Source organism: Protobothrops mucrosquamatus, unplaced genomic scaffold, assembly GCF_001527695.2.
Source record: "Protobothrops mucrosquamatus isolate PMUCROS unplaced genomic scaffold, P.Mucros_1.0 scaffold2251, whole genome shotgun sequence".
NCBI classification, from domain to species: domain Eukaryota; kingdom Metazoa; phylum Chordata; class Lepidosauria; order Squamata; family Viperidae; genus Protobothrops; species Protobothrops mucrosquamatus.
This window is the reverse complement of record NW_015388340.1, coordinates 91,082-105,154: the sequence shown is the minus strand read 5'-3', so window position 1 is coordinate 105,154 and position 14,073 is coordinate 91,082. Positions and strand designations below refer to the sequence as shown.

General features: G+C 38.6%; 2 protein-coding genes across 2 annotated transcripts in view; both read right to left on the bottom strand.

Moving 5' to 3' along the window:
• Positions 1-6,802, bottom strand: part of LOC107295180 (E3 ubiquitin-protein ligase TRIM37) — a 54,359-nt gene extending 47,557 nt beyond the window's left edge. The window contains exons 1-3 of the mRNA XM_029285784.1: positions 6,715-6,802; positions 4,563-4,685; positions 2,672-2,795 (exon numbers count right to left, since the gene is read on the bottom strand). Coding sequence (XP_029141617.1) covers positions 2,672-2,795; positions 4,563-4,685; positions 6,715-6,717 — 250 coding nt within the window. The 5' untranslated portion in view covers positions 6,718-6,802. The remainder of the gene's footprint in view (positions 1-2,671; positions 2,796-4,562; positions 4,686-6,714) is intronic.
• Positions 6,803-10,547: 3,745 nt separating this feature from the next.
• Positions 10,548-13,749, bottom strand: LOC114923174 (E3 ubiquitin-protein ligase TRIM37-like). The gene is made up of 3 exons (XM_029285785.1): positions 13,603-13,749; positions 12,371-12,411; positions 10,548-10,719 (listed from the first exon to the last, which is right to left on the bottom strand). Exons 1-3 carry the CDS (start codon positions 13,747-13,749, stop codon positions 10,548-10,550), a joined length of 360 nt encoding a protein of 119 aa, XP_029141618.1.
• Between the last annotated feature and the right edge of the window lie 324 nt (positions 13,750-14,073).

Sequence of the window (14,073 nt, the reverse complement as noted above, 5' to 3'; positions counted from 1 at the left end):
TCTACAGGGGGACGATCGAGAGCATCCTGTCATACAGCATCACAGTCTGGTTTGGAAGCAACCCTGCTTCAGACAGGAAGGCGGTGCAGAGAGTGGTGAGGATGGCCAAAAAGATCATTGGCAGTTCCCTCCCTCCCATCCAGGACATAGCACAGAAGCGCTGCTTGAGCAGGGTGTGTAGGATTATCTGGGACACTACACATCCTCTTCACGACCTGTTTTCCTTGTTCCCTTCTGGGAGGAGGGGGCTCCGTGGTATCCGTAGCAGAACATCCAGATTCAGCCATGGTTTCATTCCATACAGGATTAACCGTGTGAACTCTCAAGCTTCCTCCTTCCGTTATATATTCAAGATGGACAGTATTTAATATTTATTTATTATTTATATGTAGGGGTGTGGGTCTATACATATGTTGTATATAGTATGTTTAGGTGTGTGTCATGTATGTCTTTCACTTTGACAGCAGGCAACTAAATTTCATTTTTGATGTTTGCCGTTGTGCCCACAGTAAAAAAATGACAATAAAGGTTATCTTATCTTATCTTATCTTTAACATCTGCCATCTGCCTAGGAAAAACCCAAAGCATACGGCCATGGTGGGAGAGACTTGGCTTGGCAGCAGTGCCTATCAGAAGTGTCCAGAAGTAATTATTTATTTAATCAAACTTAAAAGTTGCTTCAATCACAATCGCGAATTCTAGGCAGCTCGCACTATATAAAAAAACCTCTTGTGACAAAAAGGACCATTAGCTGATCACATGTACGCAGTGTGATGCAGCACTAAAAAGCCAGTGCAAGCTGGAGCTGTGTTAACAGAAGGACTTGCATTCAGGTGATAGCAGGTAATGACCTAGGGTGAATTTTAAATAGGGATAATTTTTAATGATTTTAATAATGTCACAGCTACAAATATTCGGTTTTAATTGGCTTTTATAGGGGAAATGTTGTGTGTGTTGTTTGTATTGTGTTATTTTAATATGCTGTGAGCCGCCCTGAGTCCCGTGGGGAGAAGGGCGGCATATAAATTATGAAAAATAAATAAATAAAAATAAATATGATCTCTTCTGGTTAGGTCTCACTTTATTTATTTATACATCAAATTAGAGACACCCCCCATCTCACTCAGAGAGCTACTTTGGGCAGTGCTGAATTAAAAACATGAAAGCCATGTAAAAATATTATCAAAGGATTATATCTAGTACTAGTACAGATTAGAAAGGGCACAAAGAAACTCCAGAGGATCCTGGAGTTTCCTTGTGTCCTTTCTAAAGCTCTCTGGATGATGATGAGTCAGGAATACAACTCCAATGAGGAACATTTGTTTTGTGGCCATAGGAGCTGAATAAATAAAGTCAACAAAACACACAAATTTAAAGGGGCAGGGAAGGTCTGGCTTGCAAAAGAATATCTCAGGGGTTGCCACAAAGAAGAGGGAGTCAAGCTATTCTCCAAGGCGCCTGTGGGCAAGACAAGAAGCAACAGATGGAAACTAATCAAGGAGAGAAGCAACCTGGAACTGAGGAGAAACTTCCTGACAGTGAGAACAATTAATCAGTGGAACAACCTGCCTCCAGAAGTGGTGAATGCTCCAACACTGGAAGTTTTTAAGAAGAGACTAGACAGCCATTTGTCTGAAATGATATAGGGTTTCCTGCCTGAGAAGGGGGTTGGACTAGATGACCTCCAAGGTCCCTTCCAACTTTATATTATTATTATTATTATTATTATTATTATTATTATTATTATTATTATTATTATTATTATTATTATTATTATTATTATTATTATTATTATTATTATTATTATTATTATATGAGAACAACCTCGGAATATCTAAAAGACTGTCACATGCAAGACAGGGCAGAGCTATTTTCTACTGAAAAACAGAACAGGTATTTTGCATCAATTATATATTCTGCTTCCGGTGTCTAATTATTTCCAAGCTTATCAAGTTATAGCTTAATCCAATGCCAAGAGAATTTCTGCTCAATTCAAGGGTGAGCCATCTTTGACTAATAAGCAACTCAGCCTTCTTACAAAATAATCTATTTCTCCTGCTGTTGGAAGATGGAGGAGACAAACACCTTGTTAATGCCTTGCTACATGATGTAGGGACCAGGCCAATGCCAGAGGCATCAGAGACATATAATGGGAAGTCCCATTCTTTTTGACTCAAACACATCTAAACACAGTCCTTAATTAATGAGGGCAATCGGAATTTCCATTCCTAAGCAACACAGACGTCACATAATCCCATTGGAAATTCCAGTTGCCATTGTTAAGCAAATCACTGTGGGTTGTTAAGCAACAACCTCACATGGTCACCATTTGTGGCTTCCTGCTGGCTTCCCCCTTGATTTTGCCTGTACGAAGCTGGCAAAGAAAATTGCAAATGGCGACCACATGATACTGTGACATCATAATCATGAGCCAAGTACCAAGCGCCCTGACTGCAACCATATGACTGTGGGGATACTGCAATGGACCATTGTTAAGTACCACTTCTTCAGTACTGTCATATGTTTGATCACTGAATGAGTGATGCTAAGTGAGGACTACCTATATTGTTCAATTACACTTCAGAAACCACTGGCACACAGCCCCTCAATATCTGTTGTGCTAAGTTCAATCCCTGTCCTAAAATGTAACCCCCCAAAAAGGCAAACCTACCCATTAGTGTGATGAGTTTGTTCTTCAGCTGTGTATCTAACCTAGCAATCATCATCTCCACGGCGTTCCGGATTTCCCGCACACGTTCGTCTTTCGCACTGCGGACCGCTTCAACATTCCTTTCCTGAAAAAACACGGCATCAATTTACAACTGCCTGGACAGCTTTTGCTTCTTTACATGGGTACAACATTCTAGGTCAGTGATGGTGAACCTATGGCACGGGTGCCAGAGGTGGCACTCAGAGCCCTCTCTGTGGGCACGCGCACCGTCGCTCCAGTCCTAGGCCTTCAGCTGGGTTTTATAAAACCTTTTTGCTTTAGGCCTCCGCTGCCGTGTGCAAAAAAAAAAGGTTCAATCAGTCAATTTCAACTTCTCACGGGGAAAAAAAAGATCTTGCAAAGTTGAAATTGATTGATTGAACTTTTTAGTCCCACCCAGTCTGCCGTTACCACCGCAGTCATGCCCACCCAATTGGCCACGCCCACCCAATTGCCACACTCAGCCAATGGGCCACACCCACCCTGCACTCGACGATGCATAAGTGGGTTTTGGGTTGCAGTTTGGGCACTCGGTCTCTAAAAGGTTCGCCATCACTGTTCTAGGTTGTGCAAATCCTTCAACAGAAGTGAACTGAACATGTGGGAGAGCATACGTAGCACCACCTTCAAAGTCATTAAAACAGCCACATCTTTCTCTAACTTCAACAGTGGCTTTGCATCTACTTCTGGCTACTTCCACGTACCTGCATAACTGCTTTGCTTAAATGGAAGAAATACAAAGTGGGTTTTTTTTTCTTTCATTCAAACATGTCTGATCCTCAGAGACTGTCTGGGAAAGTCCCTGCAATTTTCTGGGCAAGATTTTTCAGAAGTGGTTTGCCATTGCCTCCTTTTTAGGGGCTGGGCAAAAGTGACTGACCCAAGGTCACCTAGCTAGCTTTGTGCCTAAGGCAGGACTAGAACTCACAATCTCCCAGTTTCTGCCTTAACCACAACATCAAACTGAAAGTGTAGGCTGGAACCATTTCTGAGCAGCTAAATGATATTCTGCCTCAGGTAACACTTTTATTTGGAAAGAGAGAAGCCCGCATAGAAGGGAAGAGAAATTAAAACGTATACCTTGCCATATAAAACATCTGCCTCTGTCCCTAGGATCTTTTACTCCCCCCTCTATGATATATCAGGAGAATAAATCACCTTGGATTATACCTCATGATTCTTATACATAACTCTAATTCCCCTTCTAAACCCAGAAAAACAGGTGTGACCGTTTTATTATTCACAGTCTCTCAACCACTGTCTGGCTGCTGCAACACATACTGTATATAATAAGTAACCTGGAGTTAGGAGGTGTTAAATTGATGACATTTTGCTCATTTTATTTTTTTAAAGGAGCAGCATTAAAAACATTCCCACCTTGAAAACATTAACTAGGAAGTCTCTTCTCTAGAATAAAGGCAGTCTTCAACTTAACAACCATTTAATGACTGTTCAAAGTTACAACAGCACTGAAAAAGCGACTTATAATCAGTTCTCACACTTATGACTGTTGCAGCACCCCTACAGTCATGTGATCAAACTTCAGTGCTTGGCAACCAGCATCTATTTATGATGGATGCGGCATCCTGGAGTCCTGGGGTTGCCAATAGCAATTATTATCTGTATTACTTTTTGCAAGGGCTGAAAATGCTAAGCTGGAGACACATATCTTTTCTTAATGAAAGCTGAGAATCTGTTTATTATTGTTCAACCTGGAAGGCGATTGTTTCCTTCACCTCATTCTCCTCTCCCAGCTGCCCAAGGTTAGAAAGCACCTTCCAGCTTCAAACAATAATCCCAGCAGCAAAGCTTTGGGAATATCAGAATTGCACATTAACAAAATTGCTCTTACCACTTCTTGTACCAAACTTATCAACTCCATGAGTCTTCGGCGAAGCTTTGCCACCTCCTCATTCACTTTTGTGACATGCTGCTCATATATTTCTGCTAAGGGCTTAAAAGTATGCCCGCCATGCTATTAGAAAGATACAAATGAGTATGGTAGCTTCATTATACCAGCTCAAAACACTGTACTGTTACCCAAGTGCAGGGGTCTTCCAACTTGGGCCTTTTATGACTTGTGGGCTTCAACTCCCAGAATTCTGAGGAATTCTGGGAGTTGAAGTCCACAAGTCATAAAAGGGCCAGGTTTGAAGACCCCTGCCCAAATGAATCCCAAAGATTATTATTGGAAGAAAGCTCTTTTCAACCTGCTGAATCTGATTTTTCTTCCAGTCACGCTTCTTACAAAAATCTATTCAGGTTCTAAGTGAATACATAACTGAAGTAAAACTGCCTAGCTTAGAATATATTTATTGTCACTCTGTAACTCACAACAAAATTAAGTGCTGTCCACAGTGCACACTACACATAAGTAAAAACCACAAATAAGTACATTATATATACACATCCTCCACATTCTATTCACCATTGCGCTGCCCCTAAAATTGCACTTCAACGTTGCACTAGACTATGGTATTTAATATGGTTGCAGCTCTGGGATAAAAACTATTTTTCAGCCTGTTTGTCTTTGTTTTTATTATCCTGTACCATCTACCAGATGGTAATAGTCCAAAAAAAGAATGTCGGGGATGAGATGAGTCTCTTGCTGCCTCATTAAAGAACTATTGTATATGTCTGAAGTTAATATTTCTAGAAAAAAGGCTAAATGAACTATTCAGAAACACCTTATAAATACTTAATTCAAGGTTTAAATAGTAAAAGTTACATGACGTGCTTTTCTTGTCAAAGCTGATCTTCATTAATTAATTTGAAATAGCTGTATCATACATTACATATCAGCACAGTAGAACAGAGTAAGAGTTATTTAAGAAATCCCTGCCAAAAACGAGGGAATTGGTGTCACTAGGTGTTAAATAGGGGGAGGAAGATTTTCTGGTTGTAACCCATCCTTAAATAAAATAGAACTTTATATCCTTCTTGCAGGCTAATACATTTTATTACATGCATATTATACTTGAAGAATTATTTTGTTCAATATGTGTGTGTCTGTTTGTGTATAATTTGATAATTTTAAATATTTGAATCCCAGGTATAGGCATTTTTAAAAATCAATGAGATTAATGAACTCCGGGATATAAAATAGTCTTTTTTTATTACTGAGCTTTCGTCAACTAGCTGTTGACATCATCAGAGTAAGGGCTGAAAATGAGGAGAACACACCTGTACAACTGTGTGACCGTTTTAACTGTCAGTACCTAGAACATATATATAGTACGCTCACCACCCACTCACTCGCATTTAGTTTCAACAATTCCGGAGGTCTGGGTCTAAAATTCAAAAATCCCTCCTCCCAGCTGTTTGGCGCGTAAGTCTTGCAGCTGAAGTGCGGCTACGCACAGCGCGACTTACACACCAAACAGCTGTACATGTGTGATCTCCTCATTTTCAGCCCTTACTCTGATGATGTCAACAGCTAGTTGACGAAAGCTCAGTAATAAAAAAGGCTATTTTATATCCCAGAGTTCATTAATCTCATTGATTTTTAAATGTATGTATGTCTGTATATGTATGTATAATATATATTATAAATATGTATGCATACACACACACACACACACACACACACTCACACACGACAGTTGCAGCATCCTGGGCTGATGTGATCGCTATCTGCCACCTTCCCAACTGGTTTCCAACAAGCAAAGTCAATGGGTGAAGCCAGATTTGTTTTAACAACTGAGTAATTCACTTAACCATAGTGATTCACTTAACAACCGTGGCAAAAAGGTCATAAAATTGGGTACAACTCACTTAACAACTGCCTTGCTTAGCTATGGAAATTCTGGTCCCAACTGTAATCGTAAATTACCTGTAATTTCATATTAAGTTACAAAAGACTTACCTCCTACAATGCTACCGCAGAAACTATATCTGTAATCACAACTTTTCAATCACACAAGGGCAATAATTCCGTTTCTATAGAATAAACATTGTGCAGATAACTCTTTGTTCTTCCTCTGTACATATAAAGCTTTACTCACCATTCCACCCCAAAGCGCACACTGGTGGCAGATACACTTCTTACACGTCCAGCAAAATACACTGAGCTTTTCATGATGATTTTCGCACCTTTAAAAAGAAAGGAAAAAAATTGCAGTTACAGACAGATAGGACAAGTTGTTTTAAGTTGTTTTCCTCAATCATTTTAACAATGTGGGAAGTGCCATTAAGGAGCTTATTTTTACTTGACATCAGCCACAATAAGCTACTGCTGAAATGCTGATTAAAAATGGGAAACAGTGTAAAGTCACACACTGTTGGGGAAATTACAAGTCAGCAATTCAGTTATTTTTTTTTCTCTTGTATTGCAAGTACACGGAGTGCTTCTGTACCAGAGACAAATTCTTTCTAATAAAGTCTCCTTCTCCCTCTTCTCCTTTTTCCAACTCTATTCCTTTTCCCCCTTCCCCTTACTTTTTCCCCATTGTCTTCATTTTCATTTATAGTTCATCTTCAGAAAATGTTTGATAAAAATGTATGTATTTTACATTAAGAAAAAAAATTAATACAAAAATTATAAAAAGAGAGAAGTGCCCATGGCCCCCACCTGCTTTTCACAAGCTCTTAATTCAATCTTTCCATTATCAAGATACATGTTAGTTATACACATAGAAACTGAGCAGTTCCAGCTACAATGTTTAGGTTACATCTAAAATGTACTGCAAATTAGCTTAGCTTCTCAACAGAGATTGAGTGACTATCTATTCTATGAAATCACCCCAAGGGCTTTTTATCCTCGGTGCCAAAAAAACGTCTTTTATTTTCTATCCTTTCATCAAATGCTTTCTTCTATTCTAGGCAAATGTCCAGGTTGGCTTAGGACAAGCACGAATGGGATGTTTGGAGAACCACCAACCTCCAGCTTGCTTGAACGGAAGAAGTCGGCTTCTCTGTTTATATTCCCAATGCCCTTCTTCGTTACAAGTTGGCTGACTGATAGGGGCTTCAGCACTTTGGAATGCAAATTGCACTCAAATGCTATCCTGTGGGAGCACATGTTCATAGTCCCAGGAGCACAGAGATTTGGTTACTTTTCCAACAAGTGCTCCTTAGAGGACAGCTACCAGGTTATCTATGTCATCCTTAATTATTATAAATCATATCCCACAGTAATAACTGTGAGAGGGATCTCAGAGTCCTAGTGGATAATTGCCTAAATAGGAGCCAGCCGTGTGCTGCAGCTGCCAAAAAAGCCAACACAGTTCTAGGCTGCATTAACAGAGGGATAGAATCAAGATCACGTGAAGTATTAATACCACTTTACAATGCCTTGGTAAGGCCACCCTTGGAATACTGCATCCAGTTTTGGTCAACACAATGTAAAAAAGATGTTGAGACTCTAGAAAGAGTACAGAGAAGAGCAACAAAGATGATTAGGGGACTGGAGGCTAAAGCATATAAGGAAAGGTTGCTGGAATTGGGTATGTCTAGTTTAACGAAGAGAAGGACGACGGGGGACATGATAGCAGTCTTCCAGTATCTCAGGGGCTGCCACAAAGAAGAGGGAGTCAAGCTATCCTTGAAAGCACCTGAAGGCAGGACAAGAAGCAACGGATGGAAACTAACCAAAGAGAGAAGCAACCTGGAACTAAGGAGAAACTTCCTGACAGTGAGAACAATTAACCAGTGGAACAACCTGCCTCCAGAAGCGGTGAATGCTCCAACACTGGAAGTTTTTAAGAAGAGACTGGACAGCCATTTGTCCGAAATAGTATAGGGTTACCTGCCTGAGCAGAGGGTTGGACTTGATGACCTCCAAGGTCCCTTCCAACTTTATTATTATAACCTCAGCTCAAGCCTCCTTTGGCAGAAGGGTGCTTGGTGTGTGATCATTTCCTTCCAAAATACATTCATTCAGTGGGCCTTTCCACCCTAAACTGTGGGTCTGTTTGGTGTGCACCAGTGAAGGAAATATCTACTACCATTGTAGGAATACGAAACTGTGGAAGTTCTTTTGCTATACAAGTAGTCCTTGACTTAAGACTGGTTACTTAGCAACCGTTCAAAGTTGCCACAAACCAACCCAGAAAATGTTACTTATCACCCAGAGTCGAAGTTCCAACATCTGCCCTCCCTCGCAGTTAGATGACTACATTTTGGATGTTTGGCAACTGGCCTGCGTTGCTTGGCAACCCTAACTCGACCATTTGCAGCAGCCCATAGTTACTTGATTACAAATTACAACATTTTTGCCAGAAACCAACGCCCCCAAAAATTTTCTTTACGACTGCCCCAAAAAGGTACTAAAATTAGGTCTGTTAACATACTAACCCACTTTATAACCATCATGATTTACAATCAAAATTGTGGGTTCAATTACAGTCCTAAGTCAAAGTCACGTGGTGGATGGAGCACATTGTTCATTGAAATAGGAAGGGGTGTCAGTGTTTTTACTTAGCTTAACTTTCTGCTGTTCTGTAGTATAGCCTTCTGGGTCTGTAAATTAAGACAAGCCTACCTTCCCCATGACTAAACTCTATGACACCCCTGAACTAGAGCAACCGGAAGGATGATTGGCACACCAATACTACCCTCAACCCATTACAGAAAACAAACTTCATAGTAAATATCTATAGAGATTCTCGGTCATCCAAGTCACGGTTGTCCCAAAGGTGGTTTTTCAAGAGACAACTGGACTTTTTTGTGTTTTTTTTAAGACGTTTCACTTCTCAGTTCCCCACCATCCAGTCAAAGCTGAAGCAGCTTCTTGGATGAGAAGCAAAACGTCTTCAAAGAAAAACAAGGTCCAGTTGCCTCATGAAAAAGCACCTTTGAGTTTACAGAAACTATCAATGTTCCATAGAAGAAAATAATAATAACAACAATAATAATAATAATAATGTTGAATGGGATCTTAGAGGTCATCTAGTCCAACCCCCTGCTCTGGCAGGAAACCCTATACCATTTCAGACAAATGGCCGTCCAGTCTCTTCTTACAAACTTCTAGCGTTGGAGCATTCACAGCTTCTGGAGGCAGGTTGTTCCACTGGTTAATTGTTCTCACTGTCAGGAAGTTTCTCCTTAGTTCCAGGTTGCTTCTCTCTCTTTGGTTAGTTTCCATCCGTTGCTTCTTGTCCTGCCTTCAGGGGCTTTGGAGAATAGCTTGACTCCCTCTTCTTTGAGGCAGCCCCTCAAATATTGGAAGACTGCTATAATGTCCCCCCCCCCGTCCTTCTCTTCATTAAACTAGACATACCCAATTCCAGCAACCGTTCCGTGTATGTTTTAGCCTCCCGTCCCCTAATCATCTTTGTTGCTCTTCTCTGTACTCTTTCTAGAGTCTCAGCATCTTTTTTACATCGCGGTGACCAAAACTGGATATAGTATTCCAAGTGTGGCCTTACCAAGGCATTGTAAAGTAGTATTAACACTTCATGTGATCTTGATTCTCTCCCTCTGTTAATGCAGCCTAGCACTGTGTTGGCTTTTTTGGCAGCTGCAGCACACGGCTGGCTCCTATTTAAGGGATTGTCCACTATGACTCCGAGATCCCTCTCACAGTTGCTACTATTGAGCAAGGTACCCCCTATACTATACCTGTGCATTTTGTTTTTCTTGCCTAAATGTAGAATTTTACTTTTTTCACCATTGAATTTCATTTTGTTAGATAGCACCCAGTGTTCCAGTTTGTTCAGATCCTCCTGTATCTTAAGTCTATCTTCTGGAGTGTTGGCTATTCCTGCCAGCTTGGTGTCGTCTGCAAATTTGATGAGTTCCACTTTAACATCACACATAACTGTAAATCCACTCCTTATATAGCTATTTACAGGAGAAAAATCCATCAGTTTTTAACATTTCTAAATTATGATCGAATTTAGGGGCAATACATTACAAACCCATCAGTCAACCGGCCATTTAAATCTACATACTTGTCTTTTTCGTTTTCTTCATGCTTGCTCAGATTACATAACTGGAGCGTGTCAAGTTGTTGGGTCACCTCCTCTGCCCAACGACAATTGACAAGTTCTCGCAACTGAAGTGGAGCTCTGCAAGTAAAAGTCCTGAGTGAAAATCCTGCTTTTTAAGAAAAAAATTAGAATAGAATAATATTCATTATTGCAGAACTGAAAACAGGACTTTATGCAAATGCATAAGACCTTTATCCAATCTCTCTGCCTCTGAAGCATTTAATAAAAACACTGAACGTATTAGAAGCTGGAGGCATTCATCAGTAAGCTACAATTCAGGAGCCCTAACTTGAAATGTTCCTTGTAATTTCTTCCACATTCAGAGGAAGCCAATTAATGAAGAACAGTAAATAATTTCATATTCATTCAAGGAGGGAAATCTTGCCTAACAGTTATTTTGAAACCAGGAATAAAAAATTATATGAGGGGGAATAAATGCTTGCATATAGCCAGAACTTTAAACATTTAAAGAATATACATATGCTTAGATGTGTTTAGGATAGATTAATAATTTTGCTTAAAAATGAGATATTTTTATATAATGGATTAAAGACAATTTAGAATATTAAGAATGCTTTTTTTTAGAATCTGAGGTTTATTTCTATGAAAATTATATGACATGATTTAAGGTATGATATTATTTTTCTAGCTTGAAGAGATTGATTAATTGATGGATTTGATAGGTACAGGGCAGATTAATTTTTTACTCCAAACAAGGGAGATTAATGGAAGAAGTAGTAAATAAGATCTTGATAAAATTAAGAAAGTAGAACATACGTGGAAGGGATAGTTGAATTGAAAATGTTTTTATTTAAAGTTAATTTGATTATATTGTAAACTAATGAAACTTAAAAACAGGTTCAGGTTGAATACACTTAAGCTAGAATTGGATATTTTAAATATACTATGCTATTTGAGGGAAAAAGAGAGGGAATATTTGATGTATTGATTGTATTATGTATATATGTTTTGTTTTGGGCTGTTTGATTACCCTAGCACCACGGTGTGTCCTGAATATGTTGTTCTAAGAAACTAAAAAACCAATAAAATGTGTTTAAAAAAAATTTAAAGAAGATATAGCATTCATAAGTTTGAGATTTACAGCATACACAGAGAACAATTCTTTGCATTGGTCATGATGCTCATGGGATGAGAATCCCAGAATCTGAAGTCAAAGGTACTATAGCAGAGCTTCCCAAACTGTGAGTATGCTTCTCTTGGGGAGATGCAGACGGATATCAGGTGAGGCATAGAGAACCTTTAAGTATAGTGTCTATCTTTAGTTTCATTGTATTGTTTTCACCATCCATTTGTGTTCATGTTGGTGTTTGGAATTTTTAGATAAGTGTACATTAAGATTACAGTAAAAGGAGGTGTGATGACAAAAAGTTTAGGAACCCCTGTACTAGAGGGAACCAGGTTATCTATACTTCAATCTAGGGAGAATTGTTTTAAGTGACATCAGAGGAGCTGACTCTTTCCCAGAACTTTTGAAAACTGTTCTTTTATCCTCACTGAGTGACAACTGTGGGGAATTTTAAAATTATATCTTGTTTAAACTTTTATTAATTACTGAAGGTCAAGAGAGGTAACATTCCATCATGTGCCAAATTTAAACTATAACCTGTCTGCTCCTTCCAAACATGTATTGCGAGTATCAGCAAGAAAAAAAATATAGAATTTGCTTTGGTTACCACAACAGTCCAAAGAGCTTCAAGTGAAAGCTTACCGACAATGTGGGCACTGAGCTCTTTGTTCCGTCAGCCAACGCTGTCAAACAAAACAGGCATGTTATAAAACATCAGAAAGTTCCAGAAACATTAGAAAAACATAAATCCTATAATATGTTTGGACATATTTCTTCAGCATAATTATTCTTGAATGGAATTCACACAGCACATAAATGCTGCCATCTCAAAGCATGAAGATCCCTATTTACTGTATCTGTATACTGTTGCACTCAGAAAATGACTCCCAATACCAAATTATACCTTGTTGAACAGCCTGGATCATACAACATTCTAAGACAACTGAATTCCCAGAACAGCTGAATTCCCAGAACATGCTAAAGTATAAGCTAGCCAATCCCAGTTTAATCTAAAATGCTGTGCAAACCCAGTCTAGATGTTAGTCCAGATTTATTTATTTGTATCCCTCCTTTATTATTTTTAAAAATAACTCAAGGCAGCAAATATATCTAATACACCTTCCTCCTCCTATTTTCCCCACAACAACCCTGTGAGGTAGGTTAGTCTGAGAAAGAGGGACTGACCCAAGGTCATCCAGCCAGCTTTCATGGCTAAGGTGGGATATGAACTCGTGATTTGTTAGTCACACATGGAGCTAACAATTAATCAAGAAAATTGGTCATGGCACTTTTTTGTATGTTATCAATGTATTAATCCTAAATATTGGTCCAACCCTATTTAATTATTTTGTTCAGAAAATTAAATGTGTAAAAGCTCTAAGAGAATCACTAGTCTCAAAACAATTGTGACTGTAATAAATTTCTGGGTTCTTAAGTTTAACAGCAACATACAATCTAAGGATAATCTCAGGAATAAGTTCAACTGGTTTTTTTTCCATTTAAAATGTTAGAATTACTATATACACCTGAAAAGAAAGTTACTTTTTTTTTCAAAATTTAGTTTTGGAATTTACTTTTTATATTGAAAGAGAAGATGAAAACAAGTCAGATTTATTTTTACTTTTGGAAGAATATCAGTTTAAATTCAGAACTGCTTTCCTTTTAAGGAAATAGTATACATTATTCCAATATTTTCTCTGGGCATGGCTACTAGCAAATGAAAAGCAGGCAACCAGGCACCAGAACAAAAAGTTAAAACTGTTTTTCTTAGTGTGCCAATAAATTAGTATCTCTGTACACTTACATCTGCTTTGAAATATTTTCAAAAACATTTACAAATCCAAAATCTAGTTATATTTGTGAATATTAGTTACCCGAATACAACTGAAACAACATAGCTTGGAGCAATGTGGACACAGGCGTGCATCACGCAATTTTTCCATACAAATGAAACATCTAAATACTTCAGCAATACTCTGCAAGAAAGAAACACAATCAAGACAAATATGTGTCAGCTTCATCTGTAAATTGTACCCACATTATCTTATTCATATCAACTCACATTTTATTTAAACCTACGCTCAACTATATTGCTCTGGGATACTATACAACAGTGTTTGGAGAGGAACCAACATGAAATTATTTCTAAATGTCTTTGTTTAAATCAAAGGGGGAAAAAAGGGTTGCTACATCTACATATACATTTCAGTATCTTGCTAACACTGTAACAAAAGAGCAAAAAATAAGTATGCATATAATTGTTTAGAAGACACGCTAGAATATGGGTGTCCAACTTGCCTGGCCGCAATGAGTGGAATTGTGTTGGGTCGCCTATAAAATATATA

Coding starts and splice junctions, on each gene's coding strand:
- LOC114923174 (XM_029285785.1), bottom strand. CDS start 13,749: ATGAAGCTGACACATATTTGTCTTGATTGTGTTTCTTTCTTGCAGAGT. Junction 12,412..13,602: donor GTTGTTTCAGTTGTATTCGG/GTAACTAATATT, acceptor TTTGTTTGACAG/CGTTGGCTGACGGAACAAAG. Junction 10,720..12,370: donor GCTCAGTGCCCACATTGTCG/GTAAGCTTTCAC, acceptor TTTTACTTGCAG/AGCTCCACTTCAGTTGCGAG.